This window comes from Tinamus guttatus, unplaced genomic scaffold, assembly GCF_059628265.1.
Source record: "Tinamus guttatus ecotype Peru unplaced genomic scaffold, ASM5962826v1 Tinamus_guttatus_pri_ptg000692l, whole genome shotgun sequence".
NCBI lineage: Eukaryota > Metazoa > Chordata > Aves > Tinamiformes > Tinamidae > Tinamus > Tinamus guttatus.
In genome coordinates, this window is record NW_028289226.1 from 142,069 (window position 1) to 162,642 (window position 20,574).

Genomic DNA, 20,574 nt, shown 5'->3' on the forward strand with positions numbered 1-20,574 from the left:
ATTCTTCTACCAAGGTGATAGGCATTGTAGGTGACTGAGGGAATATGTGTAATGGTTTCTTTTTGTCACTCTGACATCAAGACTTTTTTTGTATTGGGTCTTTTCTCAACTGTGGTTTGCATCTGTTTCAGGCATGTGGGAAGAGGCTATGTGTGTCCCAGGGCAGCCCTGCAGCCTTCCTGTCCTGCAACTTTGTTGCTTGTCCCCATGACAGTGGGCAGCTGGTCAACTGTCTTGTTGGGGAAACAGTGTCAGTGTGCAGCTAACAGCTGGCCTTCCTTGGAAAGTAAGTTACAGGGAAGCAGAGTAGAGCCTGTAAGTCAATGAGGTAGGAGCTCTTCTGGGGGTAGCAAGGTCCAGTATCAACAGGTCATGCTGGTGTATCAGGCCACGCTTGCCCTTTACTGAGTGCCTGCATTGCTTTGCCTTGGGAGGAAACATGAATGTAAATCTCAAAGTAAAGCTCAAGAATGCTACAAGCCTGGATACCTCACCTCTGGCCACATATGCTAACCATGGGCTATAGTACAAGAAAGGAGGCTATCATCATCTCCCAGCTCTGCCTGTCCACACAGGGTACTTTTTCGGTCTAGCGTATTTTACAGATTGCTCATCGGCTGTGGACTAACCTTTCCAGTGCCTGTTATCTTCAAATTGATTCTTCCCTTCCTCACAGACATATATGGCTGGAACTCCCTGTTTTCAATTTATGATCATTGTCACTTCTGCTGTGTCCCTCTGTATAGATTTTGGCTCAATTTTTTCAGTGACGTTCTTGTAACTACTAAAAGGCTGCTGTTAGCTTCTGTCCATACAGACCTTAGCTGTTGATACAGCTAAGGATGCTGTCATTCTCCATCTCTGCCAACAAAACTGCTGATTCCTGTTTAGCCCTCTATAAATCATGTCCTCTAAGCCCTTTGCAGAGCCACTACACAGTAAATACCTGCAGGCGCATTGAGGAGCAGGGTCTCTGTGGTGGTGAGCCAAAGACCTTTATTTAGGGTTAAACACAATTTACCCAGGTTCCAATCCCAGAGCAGCCCCTGCCCTGCCTGGGCAGCACGGGGAGCCCAGCAGCCCAAGCAGCCAATCAGGCAGGTGATCACATGCTGCCCACCCGTGAGGCCGCCCCACGAGCTGCCTGGGCACGCACTGGCCGTGTGGCTGCGGCTCCTGCCCCTACTGCTCAGCTCCTGTCTGCCGAGGAGACCCTGCCTCACACGGGCCCCAGGCTGACTGTTCCAAATACCTACCTAATGAATGGGTGTAACCTATGTGCAGGATTTAACACTTGTTCATGCTGAACTTGGAGATTCCTGTTGACCTCTTCATATAGACTGTTTAGGGGGTCCTTAAACAGCAACTTTGCTCTCAGACTTCTTGACTACATCCCCAATTTGCTGTCACTTGTGAACTGGATGAGGTATATTTTCTCCCTCTTCTGAGACATTGCCAAAAATACTAAAGTGGAAAAGTTCCAGCCTAAACTCCTGTGACACTTTGTTTGTCACTGGCTTCCAGGTTGAATAAGCACTTTGCCCCTCTGACAAGCTCTTCCTCATGTGATTTTTAAAAAGGCACGCACACACAAACTAAAGCACACTGAGTGTTTTTTTTTTGGTATACTTACATATGTGTGCTGGAATCTCATAATTTTAATAGTAGAGCCACCAAGCTGTTAGTCCACCATTTGCTCTGAAGTTCTTGAACTCGCTGTGGCAGTGGTGTTTATCTTATTTAGAAGGGTTTCCCTAGGACATAGAAAATCGCCTTACATGCATGGCTGTGAAGTTTTGTTGCTGGTTTGGGAATTCTGGCATTTAGGCACAGACTCTTGACATTGGCACAGAGGAAATGAGAGATGAAAGAGCTAGTATACAAGATGAAATGGTTCTGGTTGGTCAAGGGAAGAAATCTCAGCTTTTCAATTGTTTTCTGCATGACATTAAGAAATGATGAAAATTGTAGTGTAAGCATACCTGAAACCAGTCTTTCCAGTTTCTCCATCAGGGTTCATCATAAAACTTTTAGATTCATCATTTGCAAATGTTTAGCACGTTAGCAATGGTGCAGATCTGACCTGAGAGAGTGGGCGTTACAGTAGTGGGGACTCTGACAATTTTTCAGGAACTAATCATCCAGAATTCAGTTACAACATTTTTTTCCCCCAATTGTTACAACTTTTCAATTTTGCTTTTCAAGCTACTACTTTGGAGGGACAGAGCATAATACATTTTGACACTTGTTTTTGTTTTTGTTTTTGCTTGAATAGTGATACTGGGAGTACTGTGGTACCAGCTGTTTCCTCTGTATTTATTTTGAATTTATTGAATGCAGTTAATGCAATAGTTATTACTGGAGTGACAATCAGCAACTTTAGTGAAATATCTAAGTCTACAATAATTAATACGTTATCAAATCTGTCAGTTTTCTATCCTGCATATGTTACACAACTGCCAATGTCTTTGCTTGACCTATTCTCTATGACAAGCTTTTTGAAATTATATTTCATAATGGGTTTTGCTTATTGATTTAGAAGCATCCAGCCTTTCTATCATTTTATTCTTTATTTCATTAAGTCATTGAATGCAAAACTACGACATTTATAGAATGCTCTGCCTGAATGAGAACAAACTGATTTAAAGTAGTTGTGATAAAAAATATATGAATGAGAGAAGTAACAGTAGATTTAGACTTGCAGATCAACTGAAGAGGTCGCTAAACAATTTATTCTTTTTACAGATTTCTCTTGGTGCTGATTTGTTTAATATTCAGTGTACTATCTACTATAGAGCATTATTCAGAATTTGCCACGGGGACCCTTTTCTGGATGGTAAGCAAACTTTTCTTATGATTCTAGTTGGTTTAACTAAATCTAAACTGCTTTATATAAATAAGGGAAGTATCTTGAAGTCCTCAAGCAAACTATGCTACAAAGAAAATTTAAAGTGAGGGTTAATATGTTGAGTGCTTTCCTTATTGGAGGTCATATATTTTTCTACCAGGAGAGGTCACTATAGTAATCTACAAGAGACAGATTTCATTTTTATTGTGAACGATCTTGCAAAAAGATGGTTTCTTAGTTCACTAGTAACACTAGTAAATGTTAATTATCATGTTTAAAAACAAGAGAAAATTACTAAACATTATTTTTATTGTACGTTTTTTTAATCTAGTGCAAATCATTTCCTGTAAGAAAGTGTTACAGATGAAGGAAACAATTTTTAGTTTTTATGTCATTGTGCTAGTTACTTTTTTAAATCAATGCCAAATGTGTTCTTGACTTTGAGGAAATAGGGTAGTTTTTGCTATAAAGCATGCTGATGTGTTTAATACTGCAGTCACTACAGCTGGAATTAAGGAGGGATAGGAAATACTGTTATTTACCTTCTAGTGCATTCAGTTTCCAGTGGACTATCAATGTTTGATAGTGGACTATAAACTGATGCCTTGTGGCTGGGCAGTAATGGTAAAACTGTATAGGCACATATATACTGGATGGGATTAAAAAAAAACAGCGAGTTGAATACCGATAGTGATCAGCACTCCACAGAATAAAGGAAGATTTTCTTCTTATCTACTAAAAATGGTAGAGGTCTTGTGAGTGGTGTGTAGTGGTGTGGGCTTTTTTGTTGTTGCTGTTGGTGGTGGTGAGTTTGTGTGTGGGGAGGGGTGAGTTGCCCTCACCAGATTCCAGTACTGTTCCCTTTTGTATTTTTTCCCCTACTTTACTTGTTCCTATCCAGCTTTCTCAGCATAGCAGTAAGATCAAAGCAAGCTCAGTGTGTTAGCTAGGATCACCTTCTGTGTTTCAGTAGGTCTGGATCCTGGAGTCCTTTTTTTTTTTTATTGTTGTTGTTTGTTTTTGTTTTTAGTACCATACATTTAAAGACTACCTTCAGATTACTAACATACCACCTCTGTGGTAAGCCACATTGTATGGTCCTCTCTCACGGCTCTATTGCAGTGCATTGCTCTATTGCAAGCAATACTCATGTAGTGAGTGCAAGTAGCTTTCATTAACACACCTGCATTTCCAAATCCTGCTGAAACAAAGGCTCAGGTTTAAAATTAGGACCTCCCAGATCAGGGAAGAAGCTCTGTGCTGTGGCAATATTTAGAAGGGGAAGATAATCATGAAAGAGTTATGGGTTGCAGATGCTTCACCTTGTTCCAGCTTTCCTGAACTCATTGCTTGGTTTTGTCTTTGCGAAAAAGCTTGGAATGGGAGGGCAATTTTCCAAGCATGCCTTCTGCAAAGAAAGCCTATCCTTCCTAACTGAGAGAAGGAGTTCAACTGTTCCTTTAGTTTTTGGCTATGCTCTTGTCCTTCTCTCTCTTAAGTTTTTCATTCATATCCTAAAATGCTGGGGTCATTTTGAATCTGACAAAGGAGTAGAAATAAGGCTGGGCATGGCATCTACCCTTTATTCTTCTCTCCAATTGTGAACTGCATGTGTTCTTACAGGTTTGAAGGCTTTCCCCAAACCCCACCTAATGAATTGGCTTTAGGAAGTAAAAATGGTGGATTTTTTATCAATGTTCTGCTTTTATTCTAAATCTGTCCTTTGACATACTGCAGTAGCACTTATGGCCTCTATGTTTGATTAATAAAAGTGCGATGTTGATTATCTAGTACAAGTTCTCAGCTGCTGTTAGCAAGGTAATTCATTTCTGACAGATGATAATGGAATTCTTGTATATGTCATGCAGAGAATGATTATGTCATACTGTATTTATTGGGATATTGTGCTATTTGTGTAGTTTACTTGTGTAGCAGTACGCATTTATGAATCCCTTAAAGAACTAACAGGTAAACTGGTCACAGGAGAAAAATATAACGTTTTCTTAATATTATGGAGCAGATACTGTTAGCGTAGAATATAGGCGAGTAAAACCAACTATTTGACTACTTTATTTTTTCATTGCTAGCTCCTTTGTACATCTAGGAGGAAGGAAAAATTAAAGGAGCATCCTTGTCTGTTTCTGAGCTTCATGGTGTTGTGTAGAAAGACTAGAAAATAGATCAAGAATACTAGATTTTAAAATGAAATTTTATTAAAATAGACCTGGAATAACTATTTCATGAATTAAACATGTTAAAAACTGGCAGTGCAAATTTTTTAACAGAGTCCATAAAATTAAGTTCTGCATTAAGTGATCTGCTGAATTGCCAGTTTTTTTCTGAAATGAAATTCAACTATCCAGCTCTTCAATGTGAGTTATGATACAGCTATTCTCATGGCTTATGTTATCTATTAGATTGACATGATGCAGTACAGAACATGTTGTATTGGCTGAGTGCTGTATAATTTTGAACTCTCTAAATAGAAATCATTGCGAAATAAGTATAGCTAAGAATGAATAACAGAATCAAGAGTACTTTTCAGGATGTGGCCCAGTAGACTTGGGAAATATTTCTTATATGGGAGTGAGAGTAAGATGAACTCATAGGATTTTTCTAATTCTGATACACTCACAAACCAAACGGTTAAGAATCACAGAATCACAGAACGGTCAAGGTTGGAAGGGACTTCTAGAGATCATCTAGTCCAACCCCCCTGCTAAAGCAGGGACACCTAGAACACATGGCACAGGGTGGCATCCAGGCGAGTTTTCAAGATCTCCAGAGGAAGAGACTCCACAACCTCTCTGGGCAGCCTGTTCCAGGGCTCTGTCACCCTCATAGTAAAGAAGTTCTTCCTCACATGGAGGTGGAACTTCCCGTGATTCAGCTTGTACCCATTACCCCCTTGTCCTGTCATGGCCACCACCGAGAAGAGGTTGGCCTCATCCTCCCTACATTCTCCTCTCAGGTACTTTCACATAATGATCAGATCTCAGCTTTTTCTTCTCCAGGCTAAACAGGCCCAGCTCGTTTAGTCTTTCCTCATACGCCAAATGCTCCAGTCCCTTAACCATCTCCGCTGCACCCTCTCTAGAAGCTCCACGTCCCTCTTGTACTGGGGAGCCCAGAACTGCACACAATACTCCACGTGCGGCCTCACCAGAACAGAGTCTTATCAGACTAATCCCCAGCCACCTTGTTTATGGCTTTTTTGTTTTGTAGCATGGGAATTCTGCCTTAGTCTGAAGCTTGTTTATGAAAAGTCCACCACGTTGTTTCAAATCAGAAGAGGAATAATCTGAAAACACTGTGACACTCCAGTAGCATATGCTGGATTTAATTGCCTCCAAATTGAGCATTATGGGATTTGGTTCAAATTACTACTGTGCTGGAAAAACATATGTTAAAGTAACATTTACTAATTGCATTTTCACTCCAATAAAAAAGTTTCCTTTCTAAGCACATCATATTTTTGACCTGCTCCTAGTGATTTTGTTCCCTTTAGGATTTAAAAGTTCTTTCTCTCAGTTTTAGGCAGTATAGTGTTCTAGAACTCAGGCAGGACAATGCTTTGTTTCTGGTGTCTTTTCCCCAAAAGTAAGAAAGAGGGAAGACATGTAAAATCCGTATATGGATACACAGATCAACTGGTCTCACTCACGGAAAAAAATAAAAAGTGATGCAGAATGAAAGTTCTACTGTGAATTCATACTTGTATCTACAGTAAAGGATTCCCACTGTGGATCATTATAATGATTTTGTTTTTCAAAATGGCAAAACTAACAATCACACTTTTATGGGTTAATAGAGAATGGCATAAATCATTATGTAAACCATATAGTATAAAATATTTTTTATGTAATATAAAAATACATGTAGCCCTGATTTTCCACATTTCCCTATCTTTTTTCTTTAAACCAATGTATGTTTTGTTAGTTGTGAATGTCTGATGTTTCTTATTAGATGATTTTGATTCATCTTGTGATTTTGCCACACCTTTCTTTTAGATTTTGGCTTATCTGCTTTCAGATGATACATTGCTTAAAGTTTTTTAACAGATATGGTGTACTCACTTCAAAGAACAATATGAGAGAAAGCAAAAAATACTTCTCCCGTGACAAAAAAAATGTCAAAGGAAAAAGCTAGTGACTCAATATTTGAATCAGAATTTATCTTTGGGATATCCTTATTATCAGGTCTGCACAAAGTGTAGCTCTTTTGTAGCCACAGGAGCTATTTTGCCGTGGTTGAGGTTTGATCATTTTGTATGTGCTGGTTAAGAAACACACGTGGATAGGTCCTATTCCAACAGGAAAGCTGAACTTTCCCTCCCTACTAGAGGTGAACTGTTCAGTTCAGACTTCGTGATATGCTGATGAGCAAATTGATTCTTAGTGGTGAATCTAAAAGAAATAAACACCTTCAATCATTGAAAACCCTGAATCGACTTGATTCATTGTTTGATTACTTGTTTGCCTAAATATTATTTTTCTAAACTAATCAATTCTGAAAAGTACTGTTCAAAAACAATGCAGAATACAGTTAGCTCTTTTGTAGAAAAAAAAAATCTGCCTTAACCCCACCTTCCTCTGACTTTGCCGATACCACTTGAATTGTAGTTGTCACAACTAATTTGAATAGTGTATCATGCTCTTCCCTGATTATTATACAATTTCATCCTCTATAGAAGTAGCAACTTTGATAATTTGAAAGACAAAGATACTTCTGATATAAAGACAGAAAATTCAGCATATGCATCAGGTGTGCATGCAAACTATTTCTCAAGAGGTGTTAAACAAAACCATTTATATACAAACAGCAGACTTTCAAACATTGAGTACATCATTGTTTTTTGTTTGAGAGAAACCTGAATAAACCAATGATGCCATAACACACTCAGCAAAGTTGCATCTTTTTGATATGTAGGATAACATTTTTTCATATACAATATTTGTGAACTTTATGAGAAAAAAATGATACTAGAAAATATTTTCAGTATCATAGATTTTTACAACATTTGAGTAGCTGTTAGGCTAATCAGGTTGCTAAATTGACATTTTCAACTCTAAGGACTGAAAAAAACTTGAAGACGGGTTATCAGATTAAATTCTGGACATAAGCACACGTGTGCAAACATTTAGACTATTAAACCTTTATGTCTGCTTCTGAGGCTTCATTGTTTTGAACTGACATTCCTTGATTGAATCTTCATGAGCACACACTATTCATTTAGCCATGCCACTTCCTCCTTCTACCCGAGCACCTAAGTATTTGAACAAAAAAAAAAAAAAGTGAAGAGAGCCTTGTGTGTGCTCTCCACCTAAAACACAGCTGCAGCTGAGAAAATACTCGTCTGTTTCATGTGTGCACTTAAATCGCTTCAGCTGAACTTCCCTTCTCCGGCTTCCTCCATGCAGTTACCCATAACTCTGCTGGAACATTTTGTGAATTCCAGGATATATATCTCACTTTCATATATTTATGTATACAGTGTTCATTTTATGTTAATGTGAGCATTTTCCTGTTTGATGATTCATGTAAAAGTTGACAGCCTTTCCACAAAGTTTCTTATTTGAAAATATATTATTGAACTAGATAGTGATAGAAGTTATTTGTATATCTATTTCACTTTTAGCTTATTTTGTCTTTCTTTTATTATAAAATAGATAAAATGGAGTTAAGAGTAGTATAAACATGATTATGTATATTTTTGATTTATTTTGTGTGACAAAAAAAGAGACTTAAGCAATGGACAGACTGTACATAAAAGAATGCAATGAGCTTAGGGACTTCCTTTCACCTGGATGGTGGAGGGTCAAATAATTTTATAGGTGCATTTGTCATTTTTTTTGTTTTATTTCTTTCTTCCTAGGGAGGCTGCACATTCAAAGATGAGTGCTAGCGAGAGCAGCCAAGGGTATTTCTTAGCTATACTTTGATCAAGCCCCATTTTGCTTTTATTTTAAGGAGATAAAGGTTTGTTCCTACTCATTATTTTTGGTTTTGACTTTACATTAGATTTCATCCCTGTTTTTCCGTTGATGCCAAACATCTTTTCAGCTTTATGGAATCCACTGAGACTCTTCTGTTCCGTGTTTCTTCTTTCAGCAGTATCTTCAAGTATATCTCCTGGAGAAGAGAAGGCTGAGAGGAGATCTATTCAGTGTATATAACTACCTCAAGGGAGGCAGTGAGGAGGATGGTGCTGGCCTCTTTTCAGTGGTGGCCACCGACAGAACTAGAGGAAACGGCCACACACTAAAGCATCAAAAGTTCCATGGGAACTTAAGGAAAAATTTCTTGACAGTGAGGGTGACAGAGCACTGGAACAGGTTGCCCAGAGAGGTTGTGGAGTCTCCTTCTCTGGAGATCTTCAAGACCCGCTTGCATGCAGTCCTGTGCCACGTGCTCTAGGTGACCCTGTGTGTGCAGGGGGGTTGGACTAGATGACCTCCGGAGGTCCCTTCCAACCTAAAGCATTCTATGATTGTATGATTTGAAAAGCAAGAGATCTGGAAAAATTCAGAAAGACAGAGAAGGATCTCAGAGTTACAGATGGATGTCAACAGTATTGAAGCAAAGCATAATGGTATAGCAATTAACATGCAGTTTTCTTTCAAATTCATGTTTTGTGATTTCCCTAACAACTCCTCAGCAACTTTTGTTGCCTCAACAGTGGTATTCTTTCCAACTTACCAAAACATACCGTAAGGTTGTTGGTGGTGGCTGTGTTCTTTCTTTTCTTTAGCAAAAGAAAAATGAAACGCAATAAATTTAGGATGTTGAAGTATATGAGTTCTTAGTATTTAAAATTGATTGAAAAGAATTTACTGAGAGGAACTTGATCAGTCTTGACATCCCTGGAAAATGTATGTTTTCTATCTTTCAATAAAAGTATACACAATGGCAATATAAGCTTTCATAACCTTTTTGAGGGTCATGGATGGACCACCTGTAGAGCTATGATGTTTGTCCAGTTTCCATGTTCTTTTAGTATTTGGCCTGAGACTGCCAACAATTAATTGCTGTAGTTTTGGTAACCTGGACATCTGTCCAGGGCAAAATGAACTGAGATCAGCAATGAACTGAGATGAGCATTACATGTATGGAAGATGTTTTCCTTTCTCCTTCCTGACAACAATTTATTTTGCTTTCGGGTGGACTGTACAACCTTACTGTCTTCAGCAGGGTTTCCTGTTTGTAAACAGAAGGGGTTCTTGTTGGTAGTTAAAATCATAGGTTTTGCAATTTGACTTGAGAATAAAATACAGTCAGGACAGAATATAGCTTCAATTCCAGTTTTTAAAAGTGTCCTCAGCAGGTATCAAGCAATATATTAACGCTAGGAAGTATTTTGCCTACTCAGTACTTGCTTCCCTTCTGCAGACTCTTTCACCTAACTAACCTAGCAGTTCTATGGAAATGATTTTTTTAACTGATGTTAGTGTTGTCTTTTAGGTGGGATACCATATAAGTGGCCACTAGGTAAGGAAAGCATACTTTTGATACAGTTGGATGGCAATTCTGTTTTCATATGAATTGCTATGGAAATCTTCCATTTTTCAAAACATATGCTATCACCATTGTCAAGAAAATAATGTAAATTATGCTTTCTAATTATGTTTTTTCCTCTAAGACTCTGAGCAAATGTGCTTCTGAGGGTGAGCTCAATAGAGGCATACACTGTAGTTTGCAGGTGAGGCTATGGGATGGCTTGGTTTAGAAATGTTCTTCTAGTTCACAGTCTGGTACCATCTTTCTGTCTAATCACAGAGGAGTGCTTAGCACTTTAGTCCTCCAGTAGGTCCACACAGATATGATATTCTACTTCCTTTGATAGAAACAAATGATCCTTAATAACAGATGTAAACCAATTTCACTGATAACACCATAAATCTGCTAAAATGCAAATATTTTAGAGATTTGCAAAATCTCTGAAATGCAAAAATTGTTTTATATTGAAGATCATTCTTGAAATGTGTTTGGAAGACTGGATATTGTGCTAGAATAAACTTTCGTTTTGTTTTCAGACACCACAAACTTGGAAGAAATATTACCTGTGGCATTTACAGACATATAATTAAAATTTGGTGAATCTAAGTTTCAGTAAACTGTGAGCTCATTTGTTGTGTATATTGAGCTTCTGCCTTCAAATTGTGCTCTAAAATTTCTTAGCTTTCTACTAATCTGTGGCTTTAGTGAGGCTGAAAATACCATGAGAACAGAGGAAAGATTGTGCATATTTCCTTGCTTCTCATTCCAGGCAAAACAGGGAGGTGGAAACATTGACTTAAAAGTAAAACTTGAGTGAGGTTTGTGTGTTTGGAGTGGTTTTTTTTTTCCTTTTTTTTTTTAATATTTATTTGTATTATTTTAACCCGAATGTGTTTTTGCTTTGAAATGTTTTGGTCTCTTTTCAGCCGTTTATAGCATCACTTCTAAAGACATGTTATTGTTTTTCTGTGAAAATTGTGAATTAAGTTTTGGGTGCTTTAGAAATCCCCAGGTGCAGAACACAAGTATGTTTAAGTTAAAACACAAATATTTTCCAAAGCTTTCGTTTATATGGTAGGTGTTTGGTGACTCTGAGTTACTGGATACAGTTTGGGTTGGAACCAATCCTAGAGTTTGTATTTTACTTATGCTAGCATATTGCAATGGCAAAGAAAAAGGAAGGAAGGAGCAAAGATCTCATCAAATCTGTTCATGTTGCAGCCTCAACTAATTTGGTTTCTTAGAAGTATCGCCAACCTGTACAGAAAGAAGTATGGGTTAGATGAGTGGAAGGAGAGGTGGATTGAGAACTGGCTGTACGGCAGAGCTAAGAGGGTTGTGATCACTACTGAAGTCTAGTTGGAGGCCTGTAGCTAGTGATTTTCTCCAAGGGTCAGTACTGGGTCCAGTCTTGTTCAACTTACTCATTAATGGAAAAAAAAGACAGAGCATGTACTCAGCAGGTGTGCTGATGATACAAATCTGGGAGGAGTAGCTGATACACCAGAGGGCTGTGCTGCTATTCAGAGAGACCTGGGCAAGCTGAGAGGAACCTCATGAAGTTCAAGCCAAGTGCCTCAGAAGAAATAACCCCATGTACCAGTACAGGCTGGGGGGTGATCTGCTGGAAAGCAGCTCTGCAGAGAAGAACCTGGGAGGCCTGGTGGGCAGGTTAACCATAAGTCCGCAATGTGCCCTTGTGGCCAAGAAGGCCAGTGGTATCCTGTGCTGCATTAGGAAGAGTAGTGCCAGCAGGTGGAAGGAGGTGATCCTCTCTCTCTACTCACCCTGGTGAATCATAGAATCATAGAATGCTTAAGGTTGGAAGGGACCTCTAGAGGTCATCTAGTCCAACCCCCCTGCACACGCAGGGTCACCTACAGCTCGTGGCACAGGACTGCGTCCAAGCGGGTTTTGAAGATCTCCAGAGAAGGAGATGCGAAAACCTCTCTAGGCAGCCTGTTCCAGGGCTCTGTCACCCTCACTGTCAAGAAATTTTTCCTTAAGTTCATGTGGAACTTTTGGTACTTCAGTTTGTGGCCATTACCTCTAGTTCTGTTGGTGGCCACCACTGAAAAGAGGCCAGCACCATCCTCCTCGCTCCCTCCCTTGAGGTACTTACAGACACTGATTAGATCCCCTCTCAGCCTTCTCTTCTCCAGGTTGAACAGGCCCAGCTCCCTCAGCCTCTCCTCACAGGGCAAATGTTCCAGGCCCCTGATCATACTTGTAGCCCTGCACTAGAATCTCTCCAATAGCTCCACATCCCTCGTATACTGTGAGGCCCAGAACTGGACACAATACTCAAGATGCAGCCTCACCAGGGCTGAGTAGAGGGGCAGGATCACCTCCCTTGACCTGCTGGAAATGCTCTTCTTATTGCACTCCAGGATCCCATTGGCCTTCTTGGCTATGAGGGCACGCTGCTGCCTCATGGCCAACTTGTCATCCACCATGACACCCAGGTCTTTCTCCGCAGAGCTGCCCTCCAGAAGGACGGTCCCCAGACTGTACTGGTATCTGGGGTTATTCCTTCCCAGGTGCAGGACCTTGCACTTGGCCTGGTTGAATTGCATGAGGTTTTTCACCGCCCAGTTGTCCAATCTGTCCAAGTCCCTCTGGATGGCAGCGCAGCCCTCTGGGGTATCGGCTACTCCACCCAGTTTGGTGTCATCAGCAAACTCGCTGAGGGAGCACTCTGTGCCTTCATCCAGGTCACTGATGATTAAATTGAACAGGACTGGACCAAGGACTGACCCCTGGGGGACACTACTAGCTACAGGCCTCCAACTAGACTCTGCACTGCTGATCACCACCCTCTGAGCTCTGCCATCCGGCCAGTTCCTAATCCACCTCAGCGTCCACTCATCTATCCCATACTTCCGAAGCTTCCCAGGAGGGTGTTGTGAGGGACAGTGTCAAAAGCCTTGGTGAAGTCAAGATAGACGACATCCACCGCCCTCCCCTCATCTATCAAGCCAGTTATTCCATCATAGAAGGCTATCAGATTAGTCAAGCAAGATTTCCCCCTGGTGAATCCATGCTGACTACTCTTGAGCACCTTCTTGCCCTCCACGTGCCTACTGGCCAAGTAGTAAGATGTGACCACGTGAGACCACATTTTAGTACTGGGCTAGGCTCCCCAGTACTAGAGAGACATAGAGCTACCGAAGTGAGTCCAGTGTAGGGCTATAAAGATGATTAGGGGACTAGAGCATCTCTCCCATGAGGAGAGGCTGAGAGCTGGCCTTGTTTAACATGTGGAAAAAAAGACTGAGAAGGGGTCTTATCAATGTATAAAAATACCTGTAGGGAGGGTTTCAAGAGGATGAGTGCAGACTATTTTCAGTGGCAGCTAACAACAGGACAAGAGGCAATGGCTACAAATGGAAACAAAGGAAATTCCATTGGCATATGAGGAGAAACATCTTAATTGTGAAGGTAATAGAGCACCAGCAGAAGTGGTTCAGAGTTGTTGTTGAATGTCCTTCTATGGAGACATTTAAAACATTTAAATGTGCTCTAGGTGACTCTGCTTGTGCTGTGGGGACTGACTAGATGATTTTCAGAGGTCCCTTCCAACCTCAAGCATTCTGTGATTCTATGTTATGTACTATTGATGTAGAATGCAGTAGTACTACAGAGGGAAGCAATATCAAAATAGAGATTTCTAATTTAATTTCATGAACGCTCTTACACATACGAAAGTTAGCATTATACTCTTTTTATTCTTATAAATTGCTTCATAATATTAAAATGATTCATCTACTTGATAGTTTTAGGAATGCATATGCTTCTAGCCACCTTTATCTTTAACAGTCAGTGCATAGCAAAGGAAGAGGAGTATTACCCTAGAACATTCTGATAAAAGGAAATCTAAATCTTCTTTTTATTTGCGCAAAGCCAAGTTCAGGATCCAGTTGTAACTTCCTTTAAAATAAGGGCCAGCATACAATGAGAACAGATTAGACACAGTACTTTTTATTGAAAGTGCTTTTTTTCTCTACAAGCTCATTTATATTTGTTGCAAGAATAAAATTAGGCATTCAAATCTGTACTCCTTGAAACAAAAAACTAATAATTTTCCTTTTAATTCTGACAGGAAATAGTTCTGGTCGTGTTTTTCGGTGCTGAATATTTGGTCCGACTGTGGTCTGCAGGCTGCAGAAGTAAATATGTTGGCTTCCAGGGAAGAATACGTTTTGCCAGAAAGCCAATATCAATTATTGGTAAGACTTAAACTTTCTTTGCTACTCTATTATTATTCACTACAAATAAAGATATCATTTACTGCAGAGATTATACTTCAAGACTGAGCTACGCCCATCATTCAAGCATTTGTTTTGTCAGCTTGTGCAATTGTTGCTTCTCCTTGGATTGCCAGATGTAGACATTTAAAATATGGCTGTAATACACAGGAAGACCTTCAGCTTACCATGATGTGACAAGGATCATGCGATGGGGACTTTTACTGGTCACATAAATGAGCCAAGAACTGTCAGGGAGGCTCAACCTCTTTCCATGTCTCCTGATGTAGCAGTTTGGAATTCATGAGATTTTGGCACTTCAAAAAAGGTTGAGATGATAGGCCAAGTGAGAGGTGAAAAAACAATAAGAAGTGTTTTATGATTTTTATATGCAAAGGATTTTTTTGGGCCCACAAAATGAGAAGCACTCCCATTCATGATAGACTGCCTGGTATTTGTTTGTGGAATTCCAACTGTGATCTACTTATGCCTCTGACTGCAAGGGTGTCTTGTGCAGAGGTAGAAGCGTCTTTGATTTTCATATGTGTTCATCTTCCATAATGACTGCTCTATGGAGTATAAAGATATGTGCATACAGTACAAAGATAAAGAAGGTTTCCAACCTCACTGCACTTCAAACTTGCACTGAATAGCTTGTAGAGTTGCCATTACCTTATGATGCTATAGTACTGTGAACTGGTTAGTGCTGGTCTCAGCTCGGTGCTGTTGTGAGCATATAAAAAATGAGTATTGTTAACACTGTAGTCTGTGAAAGAAATAGGTGAGATTGCCCTCTTCCCCACCTCTGAATGTGCACTAGATGAGGAGAGAGAACTTATCTATTTGTGCAACTGGAAAAAAAAAAAAAAAGACTAGACGCATCCGTTCCTAAATTGAATATAGATACAGCAAGTGGAAAAGGTAAGTATAGATTGGGAAATGTCTGGAATTAAGCTAAATGCAAGCTGTGAACAGTTGCACTGGGTAGTACTAAGGTTACTCAGTTTTAGATGGTTTGAGGAACAGTGGTGGGTAGCATCTTGAATTTGAAATTCCCCAAAGAATAAAATAGTTTAAAATGAAGATTTCTTCTTATATATAAAATGCAGTGTCTACACTAATCCAAAACACTGGACTTCAGAAATTTATTTGCCATGAGTTCTAGAATCACACTGACTCATATTGATTGTCATTTTTCAGTTAATAGAATAAAATGCAAAAACTAAAAAAAAAAAGAGAATAAAATGTAAAAATATGGTATTCATTTTATCTTTGCATCAATAAGAAAGTTCTGTAAGATATGTCCATCTTTATTTTAAAACTAGGAAAGTAACTTTGAAATACATTTGATATAAGAAAGATTTATTTTTTAATAAATAAATTTTGTTTACAAATTTACAAATGGCTTTTTGTTTACAAGAAAATTGGGATTATGTCATAGAACTCACTTGGGTAGCAATTTGGAACTTCTTTATTTACTCCTCTTTTATTTAATCTTTCCTCTAACTATGAGTGAAAACGATTTTGATGTTTATTAACAGAAAGTGGTTCTGTAATCAAGGCTACTAATAACTTTATTTTCTAAACTCTATTAATATTCTTGAATTTTATGCCAGTTAAAACAGTATTGCATGATAACATGCAATTTCTATAAATGGGGAAGGAAGCTGTTAAGAGGAGGAGACATTCCTTCTTGAATATTCATTTAGATGAAACTTAAAGGAATGATGATGCAGCTTCTCTACATTATAAATCAAAAAATTCAGTTAATTTTCTAAAGCTAATCTAATTTTTCTCCTGTTTGAAGACAGGTGAAAGAATTGTCCTTTCTTGTTACCTAAAATTAAAGAAGCCATCATAAAACTGATGGATTTCACTACCAGCACAGAGAAAACCCTGTGGTAAATCACTTCCAATGTTTCTTCATTCCTAGTTTGACATAATGAACACATCTACAAACTGTGGTGCTCGTATACCATGGTGACAGGAGTAAGAGTGATCTCTTTGCTAAATATTATTTTAACATTTCAGTTGCTTACTATTACAGGGTTAGGTGAGCAGCTATGTGTTTCTAAGAATTCCAGCCTACTTTGGCTATATGAATGGTAGGTATTTGACATAGGTGATTGTCAACATTGCAGAAAATGTCTCAAAGAGTGAGTTTATGAACTAACAATTGTTTGTTTTAGACATAAGCATTGGTATCAAGAGATAGGTACATAAATTGCAGAGTAAAAACCTGAAAATGTGTGTCCATTTCACTGTCCTTAAGCAAAAACTATATGGCACTGTATTTATGAGCATCTCATGGTATGCAACTCTCAAAAATCATCAGTCCTTGGTACGTAAAATTCCCATTACTTTGTATAAGCATAACCTGGGAGAAGTTTAGTGTGAAAAGCATGTCATGTAAATCATTAAAAGTATGTATGTATATGTATTTATTTTAATTCTGTACGGATGTCATACTGTTTGCAAGTAATGAAGAGCGTAACTTCATAGAATCATAGAATGCTTAAAGTTGGAAGGGACCTCTAGAGGTCATCTAGTCCAACCCCCCTGCACACGCAGGGTCACCTAGAGCATGTGGCACAGGACTGCATCCAAGCGGGTTTTGAAGATCTCCACAGAAGGAGATTTCACAGCCTCTCTGGGCAGCCTGTTCCAGAGCTCTGTCACCCTCACTGTTAAAAAAAAAAATCCTTAAGTTCATGTGGAACTTTTGGTACTTCAGTTTGTGGCCATTACCTCTAGTTCTATTGGTGGCCACCACTGAAAAGAGGCCATCACCATCCTCCTCCCTGCCTCCCTTGAGGTACTTATAGACACTGATTAGATCCCCTCTCAGCCTTCTCTTCTCCAGGCTGAACAGGCCCAGCTCTCTCAGTCTCTCCTCATAGGGCAGATGTTCCAGGACCCTGATCATCCTTGTGGCCCTGCGCTGGACTCTCTCCAGCAGCTCCACATCCCTCTTGTACTGTGGAGCCCAGAACTGGACACAACACTCAAGATGCGGCCTCACCAGGGCTGAGTAGAGGGGAAGGATGACCTCCCTCGACCTGCTGGAGACGCTCTTCTTAATGCACCCCAGGATCCCCTTGGCCTTCTTGGCTACGAGGGCACACTGCTGCCTCATGGACAACTTGTCGTCCACCAAGTCGAAAGCTTAAAACTTAAAGCTAATTAAAATTTGCATTCTATATAATATTACAGCAACTGAAAATGAAAATAGAAATGCAAATACTTAGCAAAAATATTTTTACTCTTTTTACTTGAAAATGAATTAATTGTTTCTAATCAAAAAGTTGAGTTGCATACTAGAAAGTATTATTTTCGATAACAGCAGAAAAAAGTCAAAAATTGCTTGAGGAAAAAAAATACTCTGGTAAGTTATGTTATAGATGTTGCTATGTGCTATGCTGAGTGTATGTATAACTAATATGTCATAGGCAAGCTGATTTTAAGATAAACGTGGCAGCTGTTTGGAACTGCTCAAGGATTTAGAAAATTAGAATAAACCATAGGAATAGTAATTAGTGGGTTGGATTTTTAAAGTTGTGTAGTAAATAAAAACTTGGGGAATGTTATTTATTGTAGGTTTGTCATTTGCGTATGTAGTATATATACACATAATGCATATATATAAGTTGCAGTGGTTTTTTTTTGTCTCAGCAAGCCTTATGTTGTGTATAGATGTATTTTCAAACATAAATATGTAGAATGTTTGAGAAGGATTTTTACATATTGCTTTTAAATTACTGAAATTCCTTTTTTAATTTTTAAATTAAAAATCATTTTACTAAGGTTTCCTGACTAATGTAATATTAATTTAAAAACTAATCATTCTTACAGCTGAAATACTTATTTAAACAATTATCATTGTTGTTATCCTGAAGTTTCTGTGCCATATGTTTTCCTTTTCATGTAAATTTTTAAGCTGTTTCTGGAGAAGGCAGTTGAAGGGGGGAAAAGGTTGTTTCACTTGTGCTTAAAAAAAAGGGCAGTGGGAGCAATCTCCACCAAGTCTATGAAAAAAAAATTAGAACATTTTCCCTTAAAGAAGCCTTGCTAGAGAAAGACCTTAAATTCCTCAAAGTTTCCATCTGCACAGAACCTCCACAATTCAAATATTGGATTGCTCTAAGTAGGTATGCTAGGCCTGGAAGTAGAAAATCTGAGTTTGTTTCCTTGCTGTTCTTCCTGAAACTGTCCAAGGCTCACAAAGCAGGAAGATACCTGTCCAATATGCCATGGAGAAGTGTCAGTGTAGCAGGAATGGACTGGGATGCACAGTCTAAGTGAAGAACACGAAGCTGGACACTGATGTTGGGGCCTGGGAAAGGAAGTTTGAGTGGTCTGACCAACAAACAGGAGACTGAAGGAGAGAAAGTTGGATCTAAAATTATGTGGGCCTGGAAGTTGGCAGAGTACAGGCAGAAGGATATGATGAGGAGTTGTAGTGAAAAATGGGATCGATTGAACCAGTAAACTTGGTTTAATATGAGAAGCCTGAAAAATAGAAACTGCAGTGAAAGGTAGAGTAATGAAGTGAGGATAGAAGAACAAAGCTAGGGAAAAATAAACATCTGTACCATCTAGGACACACTTCTGGAAAAGTGGCAAGTTCAAATGGAAAGTAGCTTTGCTGTCGCTACCTGATAGAAGCTAGTTTCTAAAGTGTTAATCATTTCATCCTTTCTAGCTGGTCACCAGATGGATGAATATATGTTCAATAGAGAGTAAAGATATCCATTGCACTGTTTGCTGAGGAGTTAAAGTCTGTATTATAATGCCATATCAGGCTGGCAAGAGGAAGTCTTCAAATTGTGTGCATGATAAAGCTACAGCCTAAAAAATCAGGAAGGTCAAAAGCTGGATTATTCCAAAATAGAAACTCTTCCTGTAACATTAAATTACTCTTCTCTGTATTATTCATCAATGTATAACTATTGCAGTGCAATTTTTAATTACAGAATTGAATGCTACGCCTTGGACAGGAATCCTGCTTTTACAGTGAAAGCTAGACTGACACTGGAAATTAATCCATGCTGGACAGTGAAGGATATTGCTGGTGCAGAAATGCTGCACTGTTTGTTGCAGTAACTGTGTGATTTTGAATGCCACAAGAACATGTTGGATGAGGCAAGGAGGAGGGGGAAAATTCTCATTGAAAGCAACTGATATTGCCTCTGGAGTCGGACTCTATCCTGCATCTTGTCTAGGCGTGGAAACTGTGACAGCCATTTTAATTCGTTTTCACAAGTGTGCCTCATTTTTTGGATGTCAAAACTGAGACTTTGAAGTCAAATTACAGAAGTTCTGAGCTCTCACAGCTGCAAATGAAGTCAGCAGGCACTTTTTTTTTTTGAGTGCTGTGTATGTTAAGTGCTCTGAAGAATAACGTCCTGTTTGTTTCAAAATGGGCAGTGAAAAATTACAAAAACTTTTCCTTAGCCTATATACACTTGTTCCCCATTTATGACAGTGTCCTTCACTTTGTGGTCAGAATTTGAAAGTGATTGTGTGCAAAGCACTTACATACTCTAAAAGGAGTACCATAAAAACGCCTATGAGAAAATATCTTTTCAGAACAATTTTGAAGTGCAATTCAATAGCTAAAAGCAAAAGAACTGTTCACTGAATTAGGATAAGACGAAGAAAAATTAATGGATGCTGCTCTTGTGAACATAATCCATCCTTTGCACCGTATGATGCTGGAATGGTGTAGAAGTATATTTTTTTCATACAGTTAAAAATCTGCCACAAAGAAAACCACCAAGCCTGATTTTTAGTCAATATTTTGTTCTGACAGTTCCTTAAACTTTTGAAAGTTTACCTTTGCAGCTTCAGTACAATTTTCACTGTGAATGACTGAGACTTGTCTTTGCGACTTAAATAAAGAGCTTTCAGCCAAAATATAGATTCATTTTTGGCTGTACATATGCCTTTGCTTTTGATGTTTATCGTCTCAACAGTTGTGTT

At 38.9% G+C, this 20,574-nt stretch overlaps 1 protein-coding gene across 1 annotated transcript in view; it reads left to right on the forward strand.

Moving 5' to 3' along the window:
* The window catches only part of LOC104572033 (potassium voltage-gated channel subfamily KQT member 1), a 463,821-nt gene that overhangs the window by 18,425 nt on the left and 424,822 nt on the right, over nucleotides 1-20,574 (forward strand). Inside the window, exons 2-3 of the mRNA XM_088536664.1 lie at nucleotides 2,746-2,836; nucleotides 14,448-14,574. Of these exons, the coding sequence (XP_088392790.1) occupies nucleotides 2,746-2,836; nucleotides 14,448-14,574 (218 nt within the window). The remainder of the gene's footprint in view (nucleotides 1-2,745; nucleotides 2,837-14,447; nucleotides 14,575-20,574) is intronic.